At 43.6% G+C, this 22395-nt stretch overlaps 1 protein-coding gene across 1 annotated transcript in view; it reads left to right on the top strand.

Annotated features, from left to right (window-relative positions):
- Window positions 1–806: 806 nt before the first annotated feature.
- LOC123772721 (thyroid receptor-interacting protein 11) overlaps window positions 807–22395 on the top strand; it is a 125985-nt gene continuing 104396 nt past the window's right edge. Inside the window, exons 1-4 of the mRNA XM_045766079.2 lie at window positions 807–1088; window positions 2300–2376; window positions 12823–12933; window positions 16331–16522. Coding sequence (XP_045622035.2) covers window positions 983–1088; window positions 2300–2376; window positions 12823–12933; window positions 16331–16522 — 486 coding nt within the window. The 5' untranslated portion in view covers window positions 807–982. The remainder of the gene's footprint in view (window positions 1089–2299; window positions 2377–12822; window positions 12934–16330; window positions 16523–22395) is intronic.

Genomic DNA, 22395 nt, shown 5'->3' with positions numbered 1-22395 from the left:
GGTTTCCAGCTCATCAAGCCACAATGTTGGACTGAGAACAGGAGATGCTTTTTCACCCACAGGGTTATAAACCCATGGAACAGCCTACCCGCCGAAGCCGTAATATACCAAAACTCTGTTAACATAATAATAATAATAATAATAATTTTTATTTAGGCAAAGGTACATACATAAAGAGATTTTACAAAGTTTGTTGGCTTTATAGATAGAGCTAGTACATACAATGCCTAAAGCCACTATTACGCAAAGCGTTTCGGGCAGAAACGTTACAACGTTTCGGGTTTCGTTAACTTTTAAAGTACAGCTGGAAAAAATCATCAAGGGAAGTGGGGGGGGGGACCTTCGACAAGCTGCCGGCTTCCTGTCCTCGTCGAGGCCACTAGTGTTAGTGGCTTTCAGGTAAACTCAGGTAAATCCTCCTGAGATATGTTTACGCACCATACACTCCTCCGCACTATAAAGATATTCCTGACAAGTATGATTTGTCTCATTTGAGGACAATGTATTATATTAAATTATGTCAAACAATTCTTTATTATTATTCTATCTATTTTATCTTATAAACAAAAATTTTTATATTCTAGAAAATTTGGTACGATCATAGTTATTATCGTACACCGGCCATTTCCACTAACTTTCACATAGCTTCTGAATTTTATATTTTATTTCTTTATTAATATAATTATCCTTAATTATATTTCTTTGATATAAACCATCAAAGCCAAGCTTTAAATATAATACCAGAAAGTTCACAGAATAAAATTTTTTGAAACAATCTTAATTTAACACGAAAGATAACTTCCCTCGAGTTGGGTGACACCAAAACATTGCCGAGTTGGCAGGAGTGAGAGAGAGAGAGAGGAGTGCCGTGTATTTTGTCGACCCAGGCCCCCAACACCGCCATTTGTGGCCCCTTCCTGCTGCTGCTGCTGCTGTGTCATGTAGTGACCGCCTGACGGAGTACTTCGTCGACAGACTAAAGATGTCTTGGCTGGGAGTGAACCTCAACGACAGCCTCAGCTCCCTCAAGGGCCAGCTGTCTAATCTGACGCGTGAGGTCCTGTCTGAGGGCCTGGAGGACGTGGCAGGTAAGGTGGGCAGGACCTGGCACCTGGGTGAGGTGGGCACTTACGAGGGGCAGGAGAACAAGGGTAATGGGTTGGGCAGGGACAGAGGGAGGGGCAGGGACATGGGTAAGGTTGGAAGGGATACAAGGGTAGGGGCAAGGGTAATGGGTTAGGCAGGGATAGAGGGAGGGGCAGGAGTACAAGGTGAGGGGCCAGGTATAATTCAGGTATCGGGTATATAATTCAGGGCCAGGTATCTGGGTGATATTCTCACAAAGGCTCGAGTTAATAATAACAAATGTAAGGCTTTGCTCTGTATTTATTTGTTAATTCTAAACATGGTTCGACCTGAACAATTTCTGCACAGGTTGTGATAGTATCCAGTGAGTGCAGTTGAAGTGTGCAGTTTCTTTATTAGTTATATATTGCTGCATACAATAACAAGACAGGTTAGTGACTTGTTAAAATGTACCTGGTACCATTTAATCACCATAATCTATATTGCCAAAACTATTTTCCTTCATAAAAATGTATAAATTCACTTTCAGGCCTACAGAGAAGGGTGACAGTTAGTCCCAGTAATCAGAAGTATTCCTTATGAAGAGATATTTAAAACTTAATTTACATTTTCTAGAAAGAGAGAATAAGGGTTGATGTGATTGAAGTATGTAAATGGATGAAACCATATAAATAAGGTGAATAATTGTGCAGTTTGCACATAAGAAAAACTGCACCCAAAATGCATGATTTAGCCAAATTGCTGTCACATTTTGATTAAATTCATTAAATCATTTGGATTTATTGAGTGGATTGTAGCAGGAAAGGATCTTTGCATGCTCTCCAGGTAAGCAACTTCTCCAGCTCTGACTTTGTGGCTGTTAGTGTGCAACAATATTCCACCCTAGACAACACTAGTGTCTTAAAATGTATCATCACTCGTATATATCTCTTGTTTGAAAGGTTATTGTTATCGTACCTGTCATTTTCCTTGCAGTTGTCTAGTAGTTGTGGCATGAGAACAATTAATTTTATTGTGGACATGCTTCACCCAGCTGTAATTTTACAGGTTATGTGCTATGCAGTAATCTATATTCTGTTTTTGTTTTTCCATGTTCATAAGTGTGCAATTCTACAAAGAGCTGCAAAAATTCTTTGTTTTATTTTTAGATGGTTGTTCATTATGTACTATATTCTTTATTTATGTAAATCCTTACTATTTGAACCATTTTCAGATAATGATACACATCTATTAGTCTCCCCAGACCGCATCAAGGAGTTGGAATCCCTCTGCCAACTTCAGAAACATGAAGTAAGTTCAGTAATAATAATGCATACAGATTATTATGTACAGCACATGTGTATATATTTTGTTTATATAAACTTTTGTTTTGGAATGTTAACCTTGGTTAACAATTTAAATTTTTTTGAGGTTTATAAATGTTATTGCATCTTTTAATTTTGTATCGTGAAATTTAGCCAAAATATACTTTAACTATGTATAATAATTTTTAGTTTGATTAGTAATGTAAAGGCATTGTGTTGTATATTTATTCATTTGTCTTTTACCATTACCATCTCCTTGGCTCAGTAGTTGACCTCAGCAACTGTGGTGTCATTTAGTTGCACATTAATCCTGTCCTGTGTGATGGCTAAAAGAAACTGTGCCTTGTTATCTAAAGCTGAAATTAGAAAGCCAAGTACAGTACATGTATTGCCTAAGTTAATTGGTATGGTGTTTTTTTTTTTTATAGCCACATGGACATATACAGGTAATGTGCCCTTTGCTGGCATGGATGTTAAGTCTTTTCATTTATGCTTTGTGACTAGACTACAAAAATGTGTGTACTGTTGCATGTCCTAAAACAATCGGGGTCACTAAGCACTTCTTTATAGTTGGTGAAATGGAGAAAGGGAGCCGGTCGACCGAGCAGACAGCACGCTGGACTTGTGATACTGTGGTCCTGGGTTCGATCCCAGGCGCCGGCGAGAAACAATGGGCAGAGTTTCTTTCACCCTATGCCCCTGTTACCTAGCAGTAAAATGTGTACCTGGGTGTTGGTCAGCTGTCACGGGCTGCTTCCTGGGGGTGGAGGCCTGGTCGAGGACCGGGCCGCGGGGACACTAAAAAGCCCCGAAATCATCTCAAGTTAACCTCAAGATAACCTGGTATGGCTAAAATTTGAACGGGGTTGAGCTTTCACATTCGGTTTGTCCCTGAGGTAAAAATCCGCTATCACAGACTAGATTCATGAATGGTCAGGCAAAATGGCATTCAGGCACCATTGCTGCCAGGATCTTTTATAGTATCCCTTACAGGAAGGCATTGGAAAAAGCTCATTTCAGTTTGGAATAACAGTGAGGTACATTCATAAAGACTGGAAACTTTACCAAATACATACTTAGCATCACAAATGACTGCAAAATGAGGCTTCACAAACTCCAGACAAAATTAAAGCATTACATAGATGATTTCTGAGTATTGGCCTTCATAGGTTGGTTACTTAGGTTTGAACTTTTCTGGTTAGACAAAGCTATTGTAAACAATTGTCAACTCGTGAGAACAGGGTGTGGTGACAGCAAACATTTAAGACACTAAGATGATTGGCATAAGTCTGCTTGGTAAAGTGTGCCTTAATGCTGAACAGAGGTTTTGAACTCCTGGTATGATCCCTTTGGCCTTGTGCATTGCCAATATTGGGTTTGGCACTGGCTTCCTCACATTGAGGTGTTATTTATGCTTTTCACCTTGTTTGATGCCTCATTTTGGAAGGTACTTATGGAGCAGTTACTAAGAGCAGGGCTTGTTTCTTGAATTTTCAGCTCTTACAGTCTCGGCTCTCTGCATGCCGACTCGTAAGAACATGAGAATAATGGAAACTGCAGGAGGCCTATTGGCCCATGTCAGGTGCCCCTATTTATACCCAACAAAACATTCATATTTGTCTAGTCTTTGCTTGAAACAATCCAGCAGTCCCATGTCTATTGTGGTCTTGGTAATTTGTTTAAGGCCACTATGGACCAGTAACTGGGTTCTCGATGTTGTAACCTCTTTCAGTGTATCTGACCCAAAGTCGGTAGTATGCTTTCAAGAACTGGCTGTATAATGCAATAAAGAATGAGTGGGGATAAACAAGACACAATTCCCTTCACCAATATATTCGCCATCACCTTTAAATAAATATATAAATAGACTATTTCTACACTTATATACAGTAGTGTCACTTTCACGCAGGACACGAGCGTTTGCAGTGTTCGTCAAGTCCAGTGTTCATCAACTCCAGTCTTAGTACCCTATGCACTCTTACTGGACAACACTGGCGAGTTCATCTTTCTACACGGGCCAGTCCACCCGCACAGTATCACGATGTGCCTACACCCCTCTTTCCACTCTCCAGCTACTCGCTGGCAGAGGACACGAGTAACACACTGACAGTGGTCTCCAAACGAACTCACACAGGGGTAGCTAACCCCTAGCCGAAGTGTCTAGCAGCTTGCTAGCAGCACTTCACAAGGCACATCACTGTAACTCTTAATAGCCAATCCCGGGGTACGCCGATCCTCCACAACACTGCATATACAAGCAGCTAACACACTGCTTAGATTGACGGTGGCTTACTTAGTCTTCTTGCAAGACCAGGCTAAGGGTTCGTGGACTGCCCAAGGTAAAAACTGCCTTCTTCAGTACAATTATCTCCACACGTCACTTCTGTGGACATAAAAAGTCATCAATTAAATGGATGGTACACTGGAGAAACCATGAGGTAACACTCGTTCACCTGGGAGTTGACATTATACTCGTAGCATAACTTGGATGGCGCTGATTGTGCTTCAGCGCATGTACCCACCAGAGGTCATCCACGTTGACCTCTCTTGCTAACTAGGGCAGGAAACCAGAGCCATTTGTTGCTGTCATGCCAACACCAATACTATAGATGGCGTTGTCCACGTAGTGTCCAATTTCAGGGAACCTGAGGTGCCGACCCATAGATGGCGTCGAAATTGCCACTCCATAATTCAATGAAGGTGGTGATACCATAACATTGTTTCATAAACTTCAACCTTATTCCCAAACCAATAATTACCCAGGCATTTATTAAATCTCGACTTGACCAATTTGAATCTGTTGTTTTGTGTTGATCTGTATTTTAGCACCTTACTAAAATACCTTATTGTATTTTAGCACCTTACTAAAATACCTTATTGTATTTTAGCACCTTGTTATACCCTGAATAGGTTTCTTTTTGTTTTGAAGGGGACATAGTTCATCTTGTCATATCAGTCTGCAAGTCGAAGCTTCAGTGTAGGAAATGTATTTGGGTGTTTTGACTTCTGGTTCCTATAAAAATTCTGGGTTCCTATCCTCCTTCTTAGGCAGTAATATCCAAGTTACTTTAATCCTTTTATGCAAGACCTAGCTATTGCAGATGGTGACTGGTAGTTAAGTTCTTCTTTTTGTCCTTCATGAACATGCAGGAATCTGCACTGCCTTTGCAGAGGCCTTTGGTTCCTTCCTCCTACTTGTATGAGCCTCCTTTGCTTGCCTAGAATTGAGAAGCTGGTAGCATCAGAACCTACTCATTCTCTAAGCTCTGGCCTGTGGTTTGCTGAGGTTTTCCAGGTTGTGGAAGGAGTTTTGTATGAGGTTGATGATTCAGGATTTAATCAGGTCTCTCTTAGATACCTCTTAGACTTGTGCCCCAAGACTGGAAGGTGTTTTTTGTGCATGTTAGGGCCTTACTGTATCTCCTTAGCAGTTTAAATAGTGAATGTTCTGGTTTTTATCTCTAGTTCTCAGTCATGCCTTCTGTGGATGTAGATGAATCATCTTGTCAAAAGTTTCTCATGCCCTTTTGCATCACAGATAAAGAAATTGAAACTTTCATTCTTTCAAAACGAAAGCCTTCGAGCTGAACTTGATTCATGTCAATTGGGTCTGCGTCTGCTTCTGGTTGTAGTACAGGGCATCTTATTATTCTGGGCTAGTTGGCAATAGCAGTTGTTTTGAGAGAGAAGACATGTTTTGTTTTCAGGAAGGTTGCCTCTTCCATCTCTACCAGAGACCAAAACCTGGCCCCCTCAGAGATGCAGGGAGCAGGGGATTTATAATCACCCTCATTGAAGAAACAAACCCCCATTAAAGAACAGAAAGCAAAACAGACAACTGCATGTTTCACAGAATTTGCTTCATTGTTTGTTTACCAACTTTGCAAATGACTCGACCAGTAATTAGGTCATACCCCCTCTAGTTAGAGCTAGCTCACTGCCAGGTGGCAGCATCAAGGGAGCTGCCAGCTCCCATGTTAATAATGATCGATCATTTGCCTGTTGTCTGACAGGTCAGACCTGCTCTTTGGGTCTCAGATTTTTTAGAGAAGTGGTGGCCATCCTTTGGACTCTGTCCTATTTGCTTGTGAATAGTTTTGAATGTTTAATGTTTGCTTCAGATGCGTGTTTACAAGCCTCGCTTATTGTGTGGACTCCGGAAACTGTTCATCTAGAGCTGCATGTGTTTGACAGCCCTTCCCTAGGCGATCATTGATGATGTCCCTGCCCTGATGAGGTTGCTTCTCTGGTGGGTTCGGGTGTTCTTCCCATAGAGGCTGGCCTCTTTTGAAGGCCCGAAGGTGGACCTCTTTACATTAGATTGGAATCGGCAGCTTCTGTCCTATGTGGGTCCATTCCCTGATCACATGGATCTCGCTGTGGATGCCTTTGTCTGGACATGTTGAGGTGGGGAGGTCCTATGTCTTTACCCTGTAGATTGGCTGTTTCTCCCAGTTTCATTAAGACTGGAGCCTTATGATGGTAGGGTGATCTGCATCTTGAGTCAAATACCGTTGCATTTTAGCATTCAGTCTTGGTGGAGTCACTTTTGTTGGCTTTCAGCTTCAGTACTTCCTTGGTCTTATGTTTTTTAAACTCTGGCCTGTACTTTCTCCTCCAGAGCAGTCCTGGTCTCTGGATAGGGTGTTGGTTTATATTTAGTCTCCTTGGTTCTTGTTGCATCTTCAGCTTGTGTTTCACTTTTCTAGGCTTTGTTTGTTGGCCTTTGCTGCCAGTTTTTTGGGTGTGGAGTTGCATACTCTCTGGAAGCAGGGGTGTTGCTCTTTCAGCTCTGGTAGACTGTTTCTTTGTCTAGTTGCTGCCGCTGCCGCCTTTTTCAGCAAAGAATGAGTCTGTTGGTTTCCAAAGGGATACTTTACTAATTGATTCTTGGTGTGTTCACCCAAGGGTGCATAATTTTTGTCTGATTACTGCTGTTCGTAGCTGCCTGTGTGTGGCCCATACGGCTTCTGGGGACAAGTTCTTTGTTGATCTGGTCCCCTGTTTCATGGATTACTTGTTTAGGTCATCCTCAGTTTCATAAATTCTAGCCAGCCTGCAGTTTATCCTTGGGCCCATGATTGTCAAAGGTTTGCAATTCTGGATCCACACTATTGGTGCAGAAGGCAGAAGGTTTGATGCAGTCTGGCATAATCTAAGTTGCTGTGCTACCCAGTGGACTCCATTGCTTGGCTCCTCTACTACTATTCCCTTATAGTTTTTCATCTGAATCGCAGTGGGGGAAGAGTCGCTCTGGTCTCTCCCACAGTGGGGCTATACTCTATGGGAAGCTATACTGGTCTTCTGGCTATTGGGGGTTTGGCTGTGTGTGTGTGGTTTATGATTGTCCATGTCCAACATTCTGGCAGTTGGTTTATTGTTTGTTGCTTTGCCTAGGAGTGGACAATTGATGTCCTTTTTTTGGCTTTTTGTGATGTTTGGTTGCCTCAAGGTGGACCTCTTGATGTCGGCATGTAACTTACAGCTTCCAGTTTAAATTGCACTGTTCCCTAATTAGGAGGTTCTCACAGTGGATGCTCTTTGAACTGTACTGGGGTCAGTGGGAACTGTACTCTTCCTTCCAGTTTGGCTGTTGCTCTGGGATCTTCCCTGGCTGGAGACATTTTTTGGCAGGTTTTTCACCGACTGGAATCTTTTTGACTGACCCAGTCATTGTTCTGGCTCTTTGGGTACATTGTCTGAATCTGTCATTTTTCTGCTGCTCCATCTCTCCAGTGGATGGGCCCTGGAGATGTTTCTCGATGATCTGAGGCTCTGCGGGTGTACACGTTTGCATTTGAAAAAAAAAAAAACCTTTGTGACTTGCTCATTTTTTAGTCCATAGGTCACCAATCTTTTGGTGTATCCCCTGCGGTTTTTATTGTATTGACAATACTGTATGAGGTTGCTTGGCACTACTCCTGTTCTTTCCTCTCTGTTGCTGGCTTTGGTGCTGTGCTTATTGATCCTGTATTTTTTGTGGTAGTTTTAGTCCATTGACTTTATTTTTATACATAGCTGCTGCTGTTTGCATTTGGTGTCAACCGTTTGTTGGCTGCACAAGTTATCTTAAACATAATTTTTCCTTGCTTTGGGGCTGTTCATTTCATTCTCTTGAGCCTTCCTTACCCTGTCCAAAGCCTTTTTCTTTGGACAGGGTTTTGGGTCTTTCTCTACTTCCCGTGGTTCTGTTGCCCCTCGAACTGGGACTGCTGCTTTTAAGCTACATTTCATTCTTCTGATCCTGGTGATCATTTTCTTTGCTTACAGCCTTCTTCCTTTCTGGCTTTGGTTGAGACTGATAATTTCCCTTTTTCCAGGGTATTACTTTCTGCAGCTCTCCACCCCTGGTGTGTTTTCCCTTCTGTTTTCTCCTCTGTAGTGACATAACAAGGAGCCACCATAGGACCCCTTCCAGAAAAACCAGCATTGAATGTAATGAAATGCCTCTTTCTGGTGGCCCCCTTGGAATCTCCTTGGACCCTCTGTTCCCTTTTCAGGGATTTTAGTTTTTATCTTCCTAGATAAACGAATGAGCGTGTCTAGTTGAGGGATCGACATGCTAGGTGTGCAGCTACCAGGTATGCATGAAGGCATGTGCATGCACGTGGGAATTCTTGATCATGTTCATTCGTTACTGTACTTGTATACAAATTTATAATACAGTATTATGTATAGAATTAGATTCTTGGGCAACTTTTCTTTTGGTCACATATCAAGCCGATGCAATATTAGCTTATTTAAATTTGAAGGAGCTGTGCAGTGCTCCTACGTAGAGAATGCAAATGAGGATGTGACTAAGTAGTTCATATGTTTTAACAAACATTTACACCCTCACACGAACCCTCGCTCTCTTCTTTGTCCTCTCTCTTCCCCCCTCCCCTTGTTCAGCAAGCAGTAACTAGGTTCCTGGCTAGGAACATTTTCCAGGAGCAACTAAGATGACACTTGAGAAGCTGTGGTAAGGAAAAGCCCTAAGCCTGCTAACAGGAGTTGGAAGTCATCTTCTCCTGTACCCACCTGCATACAAAAAAAATCAATACTTCCAACTGAGGTGTCTCAACAGGTTGTCAGTAGCAACAGGGGCATGGTGGTGTTGAGCTAATGAATAAATTATGTAATATTCATTATGCAAGATGAGCCCAAAAGGAGGGGAGGAGGGGAGGTTGTTGTTGCTGCTGCCACCATGGTGGTTGGAGGGGGGGTTGTTGCTGCTGCCACCATGGTGGTTGGAGGGGGGGTTGTTGCTGCCGCCACGGTGGTTGGAGGGGGTTTGTTGCTGCCGCCACGGTGGTTGGAGGGGGGGGGGGGTGGGGGTTGTTGCTGCCGCCATGGTGGGGAGGGAGAACAGCTGTGCCTTAATTTTATACCTGTTTGTCCTGCTCTTCACACTTGACTGATGTCCAAGTTATCGATGTTGGGGGAGGGGGAGGTAGAGGAGGGAAGAAAAGAGTGGGGAGAAAGAGTATTGGAGTCTGTGCTTACCTATCAGTGCCTACAGGGGAGTGAAATCTAGCTCCTTGTGCCCCACCTATCAGTTTGTACATTGGGCACTAATTACCCCTCTCATCGTATTGTATTTTCATATTTGGTCTTGGTTGTGGATAGAATAGGCTTTAACAACCTCATTCAATGTGGGAGGGGTGGGGAATGATATAGGACAGTGACAAGAATGGATTGTAGTGGATGAATGGAGATAGGGAAGAAGGAAAGAGGATAGGTTATCTTGAGATGATTTCGGGGCTTTAGTGTCCCTGCGGCCCGGTCCTCGACCAGGCCTCCACCCCCAGGAAGCAGCCTGTGACAGCTGACTAACACCCAGGTACCTATTTTACTGCTAGGTAACAGGGGCATAGGGTGAAAGAAACTCTGCCCTTTGTTTCTCGCCGGTGCCCGGGAACTACTAACAAACTTGTGGACCAAATCTTTTCATACACTTACCCCAGAGTTCCTTATATTTTAAACTTAAGGTTGGCTGGTAATGACCAGTTAGGGACCCGCCTGGCCAAGTAAGACTGGCCATAAGCAATTGCCTAGGTTTGCTATTACTGTAGTATAATTAAATACATTATTAATAGGTATTAGTCCAGATAAAAGTGAGCAACACTGTAAAGAAGGGTTGTGATATTGACTAATAAAACATTAAATATATCGCCATCCATTCATTCTAACACTTGTACTACAATATATTACATCACAATGTTTATCGCATTTCTAGTGCCCTTATAACTGACCTTTGACAATCTTCGGGTCTTTATTTTCCAACACAGGTGGGTACAGAACAGACAACTTCAGACTTCTGTTAGCAGGTTGAGAGCTTTCCTTCCCATGGCTCATGATAATCCTTAGCTACTAGTTTTCCCTGGAATACAACCCACCAATCGGTTAACAGCCAGGTATCCATTTACTGCTGGGTGAACATAGGTGAACAATTGAGGATTAGCACCTAGTTAGTCCCCCCCTGGCCAGGACTCGACAGGTCCTGGCTAAGTTGCTCGCAAGGCGTGGGGTGAGTGCGTTACCACTGCATCAGCAGGGTCTCGTAGCTTTTTCTTTTATTTCTGGCTCCCACGCGTTCTTTGATCTCTGGGTCTCCTAGGATCTTGTTTCATAATTGTTGGCCTTGCATGTTTGTTGACCTTCGTTTAGTTTCACGGCAATCTAGGCTGTCCTCTGGCATACGTTTCATTACTTGTTCAGGTCAAGTGTACCCTCGGTCATGAGTATTAATAATTATACTGAATTAGTGTACAAGATTTTATTATATATCCTAAATTTGATACTCGTGTGTTCATGGTGAATCTAAAAGGTCTTCTCTGAATGCCTTTTGTTCTCTTCTCCAAGGTTACGGTTCTTCATAATTGCACGGGAAGTGGTATTGCTGTGTCCACACACAACACGTGTGTGTTGTGTGTGTGTGGCTTTTTCATTCATTTCTACCTGTAGGGTATTGGGTGAGCTGAAGGAGGTGGAGGAGCCTGTGAGACTTCACTGGATGAAATGAGAGCAGAGGTGGCAGGTATGGATTAGTCGTCACTTTCCGCGAGTGAAGTGCCTTGGAAATATTGCCTCTAACTGGCCTTGGAAGGGTGGGGGCTAGGGCTGAGTGGTGGAGGGGAGGAGAGAGGGGCAGGATAAGAAAGAGGAGAAATGAGTGCTGATAAAAGAGGAAGGAGCTAGGAAGTTTTTTTGGTTCATCTTGGCTGGCTACCGAGTGGTCATTTGTACATTTTCTGTATGCAAGGTGGCATAGTATGTGGTGAGGGTGGGTAGGGGTTGAGATTAGCTATGGAAATATGGAGTAGTTGGGGTCTGAAGAAGTTAATATAGATTTCTGTTGGGAAAAGTTAAAAAAGGGGAGGATCGAGATGGGTGAAGGGGTGACACAAGATACAGGGGTTAAGACTAAGCCGATGGTGGAGATTTAATGATTTGATTTTGAGTGAAGGGGGTTGACATGGGGTAGGGGTTACCTGTGGAAAATGTCAATATTGTAGTTCTACTATTGTAGCCTATTCTGGTGTGGGTACCCTTAGAATACTCGTTTTATCAGTGACCCTCCACCACCGACATGCGAACCTCGACTATCAGATGCCCATACAAATAAAGACACCCACTTAAATCCCCAACCTCGTGTCCATTCCTGATCCCACCCATACACCCAATCACCATATTCCCCGACTTAAAAATATTGATTATTATTTCAATATAGCAATACAAAGTGGGGGGGGGGGAGACAGGGCATAAAGAGAACAAGTAAATAAGGGAATGATACGCCGAGAGAAGCTACAAGGAAGTGTCGAGCATAATAAAAATATCTTGTATTAAACATATATATATAAATGTATTGCTGTAACTTAGAGGCAGTGAATGGTAAATAATTAGTTGAGAGTATTCTCTCACTTAGTTTTAATTAAACAAATAATATACACATCTAAAGAAATATCTGAATTTCAATACAGTAACAAGACTTTGGTAATAATAAAAATTATTGCTAATAAGTTGTTCCACAAATACAGAAAATAAGCACATAGTTGGAATGTCAATACAGTACTGTACAGTATTGTGGTTTGAGCAAAAGCTGTCACCATTCAACCCCCCCTACATTATACACTTGTATTAAACTCGCATAGTTGGGGCTGGTGTTTATAAGTACGGTACGATAAGGGAAATAGGCATTAGATATTTGTTTCGGAACAGTTTGGGTATTTCTTGAAAGATTTTAAATTGTTTTAGGCAAGGATACATCACAGGCATTATTTGTGTATTGTATAATCAAATATTAAAAAAAAAAGCAGAAACATGAAAGCTATAAAATAAACAAATAAAGGAACGTAATGTAGATTACTCGAACTTGTAGATCACTAGATGGTCTGTTAATCTTTGATTATTTTATCTTCATGATTTTTACACTGCCTTATTCTCATGACAGGCTGAGGAGAGTAAACGGGTCCAAGCAGAACTGGAGGAGCGCCTTCATGCTGCCGACCTGCACAGTGCACACCAAGTCGGCCTTCTTCGGCAGCAGCTGCAACAGCGCGAGGTGTGTTATGCTGACAGTCTGCACCAGCATTACACTTCACATCATCCTTACATAATTATGAATGTTGCTCTCCCTATCTTAAGACAGTGGAAAAGGGATTCCTCTTGTGGGATGTGAGAGACTGTCTTGAATGATTCGACAGAACTGAGGGCAGTAGTTACAGTATATGTATACAGCTACTTGTAAAAATTCTTATAGTTAATAGAGAGGTTAACCCCTTTAACGTTTTTGTGCCTACAGTCGTCATTTGCCCAAATCGCCAGAATGTTCCAATGACTAGTCGTACAGCTAATTTTCAACATGTCGGCTAATTTTAACTTGCCTTTTTGTTATTTTATTTTGGTTTTACTGCATCTTTGAAAATGCCATCATAAAGTACAACTCTTTAGCTTAAAAATTATACCAAATTGAGCACTTTATCATGCATAGTAACTTTGAAGTGTGTGTTGGAAGTAAAATATCGCTAAGCGAATTTGCACTTGGCCCAAGAAGCTGTTACCTGTAGTTCCCAAAATTGTAAGGGGGAAAAACGTGAAAGTGTTGAGCATTCCTTTCCTTAGGGAAAGGGAGGGAATTATCAGAGAAAAGCACTAAGCCATTTCGATCGTATAGCATTTGGAAAGGGTCGAGATAAGGATTTGGGCTGGGATGAGGGGAAGGAATAGTGCCCAACCACTTGGATGGTCGGGGGATTGAACGCCGACATGCATGAAGCTAGACCGTCACTCTACCGTCCAGCCCAAGTGCAAATGAGAACATAAGAATGAAGGTAACTGCAGAAGGACTATTTGCCCATATGAGGCAGCCTTACTTTGAGGTTACCTTGAGGTGCTTCCGGGGCTTAGCGTCCCTGCGGCCCGGTCATCGACCAGGCCTCCTGGTTGCCGGACTGATCAACCAGGCTGTTGGATCCAGCTCCTATTTATATCCATGGTTTTGTTTTTGTAATTTAGTTTGAGATGAAGGCTCTGTCCCATCTGGTTTGACTCCTGTGGGGAGCCAAACCCACGTGGTATAACTAAAGATGAGCAGATAGAAATAGACTTCTTCTTTTTTTTTTTTTTTTTTTTTTTTTTTTTTGAGATATATACAAGAGTTGTTACATTCTTGTACAGCCACTAGTACGCGTAGCGTTTCGGGCAAGTCCCTGGAATACGATCCCCTGCCGCGAAGAATCGTTTTTTCATCCAAGTACACATTTTTTACTGTTGCGTTAAACAGAGGCTACAGTTAAGGATTTGCGCCCAGTAAATCCTCCCCGGCCAGGATACGAACCCATGACATAGCGCTCGCGGAACGCCAGGCGAGTGTCTTACCACTACACCACGGGGACTTCTGTCATGAGGTTAGAAAGAGAATAATACAGTATCTCTGATTCTCATGATGTTTTGGGCACCTGAGCCATCTACATACAGCAAGTTTCTAGCAGTAAAGATCATGAATTTTAAATGAATCCTGGGACTTGGATATCTGTTTTATTTATTTGGTGTCAATGGCTATAGTAATAAGATGTCAGTCATTAGAGAAAATAATTCATTGAATTAAATTCATCATTGCGGGACTGCATCAGTGTAAGGCATATTAGAGGCAGGAACATTAGTGAGGGCTACACTGCTAAGAGCACTTTAAACTATAGTGTTTTGGGTACAGTGGGCTACACCATTGGGGTAGGGATTACGGTTGGCTACACCATTGGGGTAGGGATTACGGTTGGCTACACCATTGGGGTAGGGATTACGGTTGGCTACACCATTGGGGTAGGGATTACGGTTGGCTACACCATTGGGGTAGGGATTACGGTTGGCTACACCATTGGGGTAGGAGTTACTGTGGGCTACACCATTGGGGTAGGGATTACGGTTGGCTACACCATTGGGGTAGGAGTTACTGTGGGCAACACCATTGGGGTAGGGATTATGGTTGGCTACACCATTGGGGTAGGAGTTACTGTGGGCAACACTATTGGGGTAGGGATTACGGTTGGCTACACCATTGGGGTAGGGATTATGGTTGGCTACACCATTGGGGTAGGAGTTACTGTGGGCTACACCATTGGGGTAGGGATTACGGTGGGCTACACCATTGGGGTAGGGATTAATGGGCTACACATCTTGTACTTCCATGATGCATGTCTCTTGCCTTTCCCTTATATATTTAGCATTACAGTATATTTTTCCTTCACAATAAAATGCCTCCAAGCATTGATGTACTTATTACCCCAAATTCAACTTCAAATAGCTTAACTATAAAATACTGTAATAATAGTTGCATAAATAGTAGTTTATTAGTATAATTCAGCACATAATTGAGAGTGTATATATTGAGGTAAAAAATAATTATTGCATAGTCTATAGTATCTTTTATAATTTGAGAGAATATGAAATGAAGTAGACTGTCCACACCACCACCACTACTACACAGCCTTCATATAGTCACTCACTGAGTGGCTCACTCACTGAGTGGCTCAATAGATGACCTATATAGTTATGAGATTCATATGCGAATACAATAAAAGGAAGATAAATATAACTTGTGCATCACTCGGTGTGATTACACGATATTTATGTAGGAATTGCCATACGCAATGCGGTCATGTACGGTTTCGTCGTCATATGCAAATGCACCCAAAGATGGCATAAACAGACGTGCAGATTGCACATTTTGCTGCTCAAGACAATGGAGTACAAATAGAGATGTGACTTTAATGCAGAATAATGTTGAGTGTGTACTTGTGTAATCTAAGACGCTGTCAATAACATAAATCTGCTGATTAGTAAGAATTATTGCAACACTCTTATTGTCAAAATCCATCCATGTCCTCAAACAATCACTGAGTTCCATATTCCCTAGTACCACTCAAATTTAGGACTGCCTGTTTTTGAATGATTTTAGAAGGCCAAAATGCTGGGCAGACAAGACGAGTGTGTGATGATGTAGAGACCGAGAATCGACAATGCATAAAATGTGGCAGGGAACAACGTTAGTTTGAAGCTATATGTAAGTTGTAAGTAAATGCTTGACACGTTTGTAGATGACACTCGGGAGGAGCACTGTGCTCCGTCTTTCAATGTGGTGGGTGCTTCTCCTGATGATTTGCTGGAATGTTTTTAATTGTTTGTGATGCTGTGCAGAGAGATATATTAAACAAACATGAGTAATGTTATTTTTCTAGATTTGCTACTGTGCCCTATTTACTCTGGTCTAATACCTGTTCCTCCTCCCCCCCCACACTGAGAAAAGTAAATGTATATCGCCACTGTTATTACATCACATCGTTTAGGTCTAATAATTAAACAACCTAAAGCAGCATGCTTTATTACAGGTTATTTGGATAGGAGTGTTTTCAAATTGCACTTGGTCATGTACGTGCATAAACCTTGGTAAATTAATCTTTCAGGACGAACTCCGAGCTCTAAAGGAAAAGAGCTGCGAGTGGGGTTGGGAAGTTGGTGATGGAGGCCCCAATTACAACCACACTCCCAACCATGTGTGGACAGATGGCCTTCAGAACTCTGACCATCATAATCACCTACCGCAACCACAGCAAATTAATAAGCGACAAGACTGGCAAGACCATCTCAATCAGCAGGTGAGTTGCTTGCAGTTGTAGTAGTGAATTTGTACAGCTGTACAATATTTAGACACCCAACCCTTGGCTCTGAAAATAAAAGAATTGCCGATGTTTGCACAGTCAGTGTGAAGTATATACTTGACGAAGAGCATAAATATGGAAAAACCACTCGCTTCAGACACCCTTGACTTAGAAGTTTCTCTACGGCTTACAAGTTTTTCTTTGTTGCTTCAATTAAGATAATTCATGTTTCTGTACACTCCCTTTACCCCGTGATGATCTCTGTTGTCAAAATTTATCTTGCCATAGTCGAAGTCTTGCAGATAAGAGATTCATTCCTTGTCGCAAGTACTGTAAAGCATTTCTTTTTTATGAAAGTAATACCCACTCTATTGTTTCTTGTGAACCCCTTTCTCAGTCTCCCATTATTATGATGGGAGACTGAGTGTATGGTCTCTGTGTTTCATATCTGGGATTTACTCTGCTTCAACCTCCAGTCTCTCCTGATCAGCAGGACCCCACCTTGGCCCCCCCCATTTTTTCTCTTTTATTCACCTGTTTCTTGCCTCTTTCTCATATCTTTCTTACTACATAGTAGTCCTAAAAGAACGCTACAATTATGACTCCTGAGAGTTAAATTACATCTCGGTTCATACATTGTTCCTTGCTGTATTTTCACCTATGTATTGTACATTGTTTAAAACTTGCTTCCTTCTGTGTAAGCTCTTTGTCCTCCTTTTCCCAAGTGTGGGACTTTGCTGTAATGCAGGGGGGGGGGGGGGGTTGTTAGGGTGTGGGCAGCATAAGGTAATATGGTAAGGGTAAGGTAATATGAAGGCTGCGGATGGGGTAGTTGGATTGTGGGAGAGGTGATTGGTGGGCTTCGGGTGGGGTTATCTTGAGATTATCTTCAGATGATTTCGGGGCTTTTTAGTGTCCCCGCGGCCCGGTCCTCGACCAGGCCTCCACCCCCAGGAAGCAGCCCGTGACAGCTGACTAACACCCAGGTACCTATTTTACTGCTAGGTAACAGGGACATAGGGTGAAAGAAACTCTGCCCATTGTTTCTCGCCGGCGCCTGGGATCGAACCTGGGACCATAGGATCACAAGTCCAGTGTGCTCCCCACTGGGGTGGATTTACTTGAATTGTAGGGTGAAATGGAAGGGGGGGGGGAATCGTGGATAGTTTGGGTATGAATTGAAAGGAATGATAACAAGTGGTAAAGGTGTTTGGGTTTAGGATGATGATGTGTGGGGGACTCGGAGTAACCCGTCCTCCTAATAGAACGTCGCATTTTGATGTACAGTATATTCTACCGAAGGCCAAAAATCGTCGTACTAGAAATGATAGTTGCTCGCAAAATTGACATGCTGTCCCATTTTCTGTTTTAGGTCCTCTAGTAAGTCAGGATAGGGGGACTTTAGTACGACAGTTTCTCGATGATGGGAAACCTTAAAAGGACTGGCTGCTCAGAGTGAGATTTATGAACCGAGGCATGCTGGGAGAAGGTCAATGTGAAAGTGGGGACACAGTAGTGTGTAGGATAGGGGACAGAGTATGTTGAAAGGCTGGGGAGTAAAATGCTTTATGCTATTTTATGGTGATGTGGAGAATGGTGTGGTTAGGAAGGAGAGGAAGCATGATTGGCTTAGGGTGTGGATGTTAGCATGGCCTGACAGCTGAGTGGACCGCACTCGGGATTCGTAGTCCTGAGGTTCCGGGTTCGATCCCCGGTGGAGGCGGAAACAAATGGGCAGAGGTTCTTTCACCCTGAGGACCCTGTTACCTAGCGGTAAATAGGTACCTTGGAGTTACAGCTGCTACAGGCTGCTTCCTGTGGGTGTGTAACAAAAAGGAGGCCTAATTGAGGACGCTAGCCATGGGGACGCTAAGCCCCAAAATCATCTCAAGATAACCTCAAGAAGATGCTCATTTTGCAAGTATTAAAACCTGTATTAGAGATCCTGGGCAGGGTGTTAATGATTGGGCAGTGTTCCTTCAATTTGGTTGCCCCTGTTGACACAGCTGTTATTGGGGGGACCGGGATGTAAACAGGTTGGCATAGATATGCATTTTTTGGGGGGTGAAGAACATAAACAACTTGAACTTAATAACTAATTCCAGTACCTGGTCCAAGGCCTAAATTCTAAGATAAAAAGAGCATTGTAGTAGAGTGCATAGTAAAATGATAGTAGAGGTGGGCAGGATTGGGTGGCAAGAGCAGCAATGTAAGGGAAATGGCACAAGAGATAAGCATGGCAGATTAAGATAAGATAAAAAGAGCCAGCCTAGCACACAGCAGGGGCACCATACTGACTTTCTAGGGTCTGCCATTCTCTACCCTCGGTGGACCACCAAGACCAACAGCCTTAATGATGAAACAATCATCAGGGAAGCTTGGTCTCAGGGTCGGGAAGTGCGAGTAGAATAACCCCCCTCCCATCTGGTCTCCTCTCTTCTGTTCCCCACCTCACTGCTACCCCATCCCTTTGTTCCTCTACACCAGTTGACTCTTGTTGACCAGACCACACACTAGAAGGTGAAGAGACGACAATGTTTTGGTCCGTCCTGGGCCATTCTCACAATCAACTTGAGAATGGTCCAGGACGGACTGAAACGTTGTCGTCCCTTCACCTTCTAGTGTGTGGTCTGGTCAACATACTTTAGCCACGTTATTGTGACTCATCGCCTCCAGTTGACTCTGTTCTTCTCGCCTTCTGTAGCCATTCTCTCTCTCTCTCTCTCTCTCTCTCTCTCTCTCTCTGTCTACCCTAACCCTTTCTTAATTCTTCCCCTCTGCAACCCCCATACTTTGGAACCCCGCCTTTCTTCACAAATGTATTCCATCTCCCCCTGCTTACCTCTCTCCACCCTAATCTTCTGCCCCCTCTATATATACCTCTTCTGTTACTCTTTCCTACTTCCCACTTCCATATTCACCTTTCATCTGCACCCCTGGGGAAGTGAGAAAGAATGAAGGTGTTGGCGAGGAAATTGGGTCAAAGGGGAGTTTTTGGGTGTTTACGTCTTGGCGACTCTAGGAGCATGAATTTTAACTGTTTTTGCCATGTCTCCAGTCTTTTGTATCTAGCTATGTGTCTTGTCTGCATCTTGAAGCTGTTAGAGGTGGCTTCCCAGGCTTCCTCCTTTAGGGCGTGTTAATGAGTGGGGGGGGGAGGGGAGGGATAATTGGAACAGAGATGATTGGATGAGGGGGCAGTGAGGGTCATGGAAGAACATTGTAATCACCCAGTTGTGCTTGTGGGGGCTCTTGGGTCCTGCCTCTCGACCGTCAATCAACTGGTATACAGATTCCCTGAGTCTACTGGGCTCTATCGTATCTACATTTGAAACTGTGTATGGCGTCGGTCTCCATCGTATCACTATCCAATGCATTCCACTTGTTAACAACTCTGACACTGAAAAAAGGTTGTTAGGGAGGGTGTTTACGAGGTGGGTTGGCCAGGAGGGAGTATTGAAAGGGGTAGTGGTAAAATTCCAAGCCAAGTGTAGCTTTGTAAGGGGAATTTTGACGGGGAGGGGGGGGGGGAGTTTTTGAAGGCAAGCGAGACCATCAGAAGTTTTTTTTTAGTTGCAAATGGAGATGGAATGGAAATAGTGAGAGTCAGTACATGTATTACTTTATAGCACATAGAAGGGATACATGGACAGGATAAGAGATGGGATAAAGAAGGTTGTTGGAGAGTATAGTTTGGATAGTGTTGAAGTGGGTGTGCATAGGTGGGGGGGAGGGGGGTATTGGAGGTGGAGAGTACGGTGTTGGAGAGGTGGGGGGTAAGTGTTGGTCCCGCTTATCGAGTGGGAGACGTGGTGGTGACGTAGCAAATATTTGAATTGTTATCACCACCTTGATAGTGCCGGGTGTAACGGACGTGGAGGGAGGAAGTGGAGGAGAGGGGGGGGGATGTAGAGGTGCAGAGGCTAGGGGGATGTAGAGGTGCAGAGGCTAGGGGGATGTAGAGGTGCAGAGGCTAGGACGGGAGTGTAGGGACATATAGACTGGAGGGTGAGGGAAGCCCCGGCACCTCTGGGGACATTGCTGATGGGTGGAAGTACCAGAAAAATGTATTCGTTATCTCCTTAATAACAAGTCGCTAGTGCAGTCGGATCAACGTTGAATGGATCAGAGGCAGGGAGGGAGGCCTTTGGACACATTTCTTTACACTTGATTGGCCTACCCTGTTCACCTAGCATTATAAGAGTACCTAGGAGTTGCACAATTGTTGCGTTGTGCATACTTAGGGATGGTTAGTCATGGTCAGTGGGTAGTTGTTAGTCAGTAGGACCTGGATAAACCTAACGACTTGCTGGCTCTGACAATCTTGGGGGAAACCATAATGCTAAGATCAAGCAGGAAGACTCTCTACTTGAGATTTACCTGTTGATTCCTACTCGTCATTACAAAAGATCATTAGTATTATATTTATGAGCGCCCTGTTATCAGTGACTTTTAGACCGCATGGTACAAGATGTTTTGAGCTCTGTGACTTCATACACTCAAGCATTTTGGAGGATATTTGTGTGTTGTAGCCAGAGTTTGCTTGTGCAGGCTAGTAGACTAGACATGCATCTTGTGTGTTCTCCGGATTCAATGTCTTGCCATCCTGTGAGGTGGGGGGATATTAGACCATCACATGCAGGCTAGTAGACTAGACTTGATTCTTGTGTGTTCTCCAGATTCCGTGTCTAGCCATCCTGTGAGGTGGGGGGATATTAGACCATCACATGCAGGCTAGTAGACTAGACTTGATTCTTGTGTGTTCTCCGGATTCAATGTCTTGCCATCCTGTGAGGTGGGGGGATATTAGACCATCACATGCAGGCTAGTAGACTAGACTTGATTCTTGTGTGTTCTCCAGATTCCGTGTCTAGCCATCCTGTGAGGTGGGAACATTACACCAACACATGACTAGCTTTTGATCTGTATTATGTTAACCGTTACAATGTGTAGAACTGAAGGGGGTACCCAGCTGTGCCCAAGTCTCTCCGATTCCCCCCATCTCCCTCTCCTCACCTCCATCCCCCCCCATTCTCCCCCCTCATTCTCCCCCCCCCCAACTTTTCTGTCTCCTCCCCTCCCTCCATCTTTCTCTTGCTTCCCGCTCTTCAAACATCTTCCTTCTCTCTCCCACTCCCCCATTTTCCTTCTTTCTTCCCATCCCCTTCCATTCTTTTCTTCCTATTCTCTAAGTCTCCCCTCCCATAACCATAACATAACATATGCCAAGGGGCATAACTGGCCGACCCCTCACAGTGTTCAAGAGAGAACTGGATAAGCACCTCCAAAGGATACCTGATCAACCAGGCTGTGACTCATACGTCAGGCTGCGAGCAGCCGCGTCCAACAGCCTGGTTGATCAGTCCGGCAACCAGGAGGCCTGGCCGACGACCGGGCCGCGGGGACGCTAAGCCCCGGAAGCACCTCAAGGTAACCTCAAGGTAACTCCCTCTCTCTCTTCCCGCCTCTCTCTCTCAGAAAAATTATATAATGAAGCAGTGATGCTGGTAAATATATCTACAGGCAACAACAAGCAATATTTCAGACCTCATGAAAATTGCATGGGGGAAGGAGGGCTGGCGGAGGGGGTTGGGTTAGATTCCTGTAATTCTTAGTGTGACACTGGGGCCTACCCAAACTGGCCTATGACACTCCCATCCCCCACACACTGCATGCGTGAAAGCTGGGTTGAGAGTCAGCCCTAAACGTCTGAACAGGCGTAGATAGGGGTAGCAGCATGTTTCTGTGTTGTTAATATAAAAACAGGAAGGAGGAAGAGCGTGAAAAAAGATCAGATGGTGGCTGATGTAGCGGAAGAAAACGGGGAAATATATTGTGAACGGAAAGTGGGTAAATGATAGAAGGGAGGA

Source organism: Procambarus clarkii, chromosome 50 (assembly GCF_040958095.1).
Source record: "Procambarus clarkii isolate CNS0578487 chromosome 50, FALCON_Pclarkii_2.0, whole genome shotgun sequence".
In the NCBI taxonomy this organism is placed as follows: domain Eukaryota; kingdom Metazoa; phylum Arthropoda; class Malacostraca; order Decapoda; family Cambaridae; genus Procambarus; species Procambarus clarkii.
Note: the sequence above shows the minus strand (reverse complement) of the source record. Positions and strands in the feature narration are given on the sequence as shown.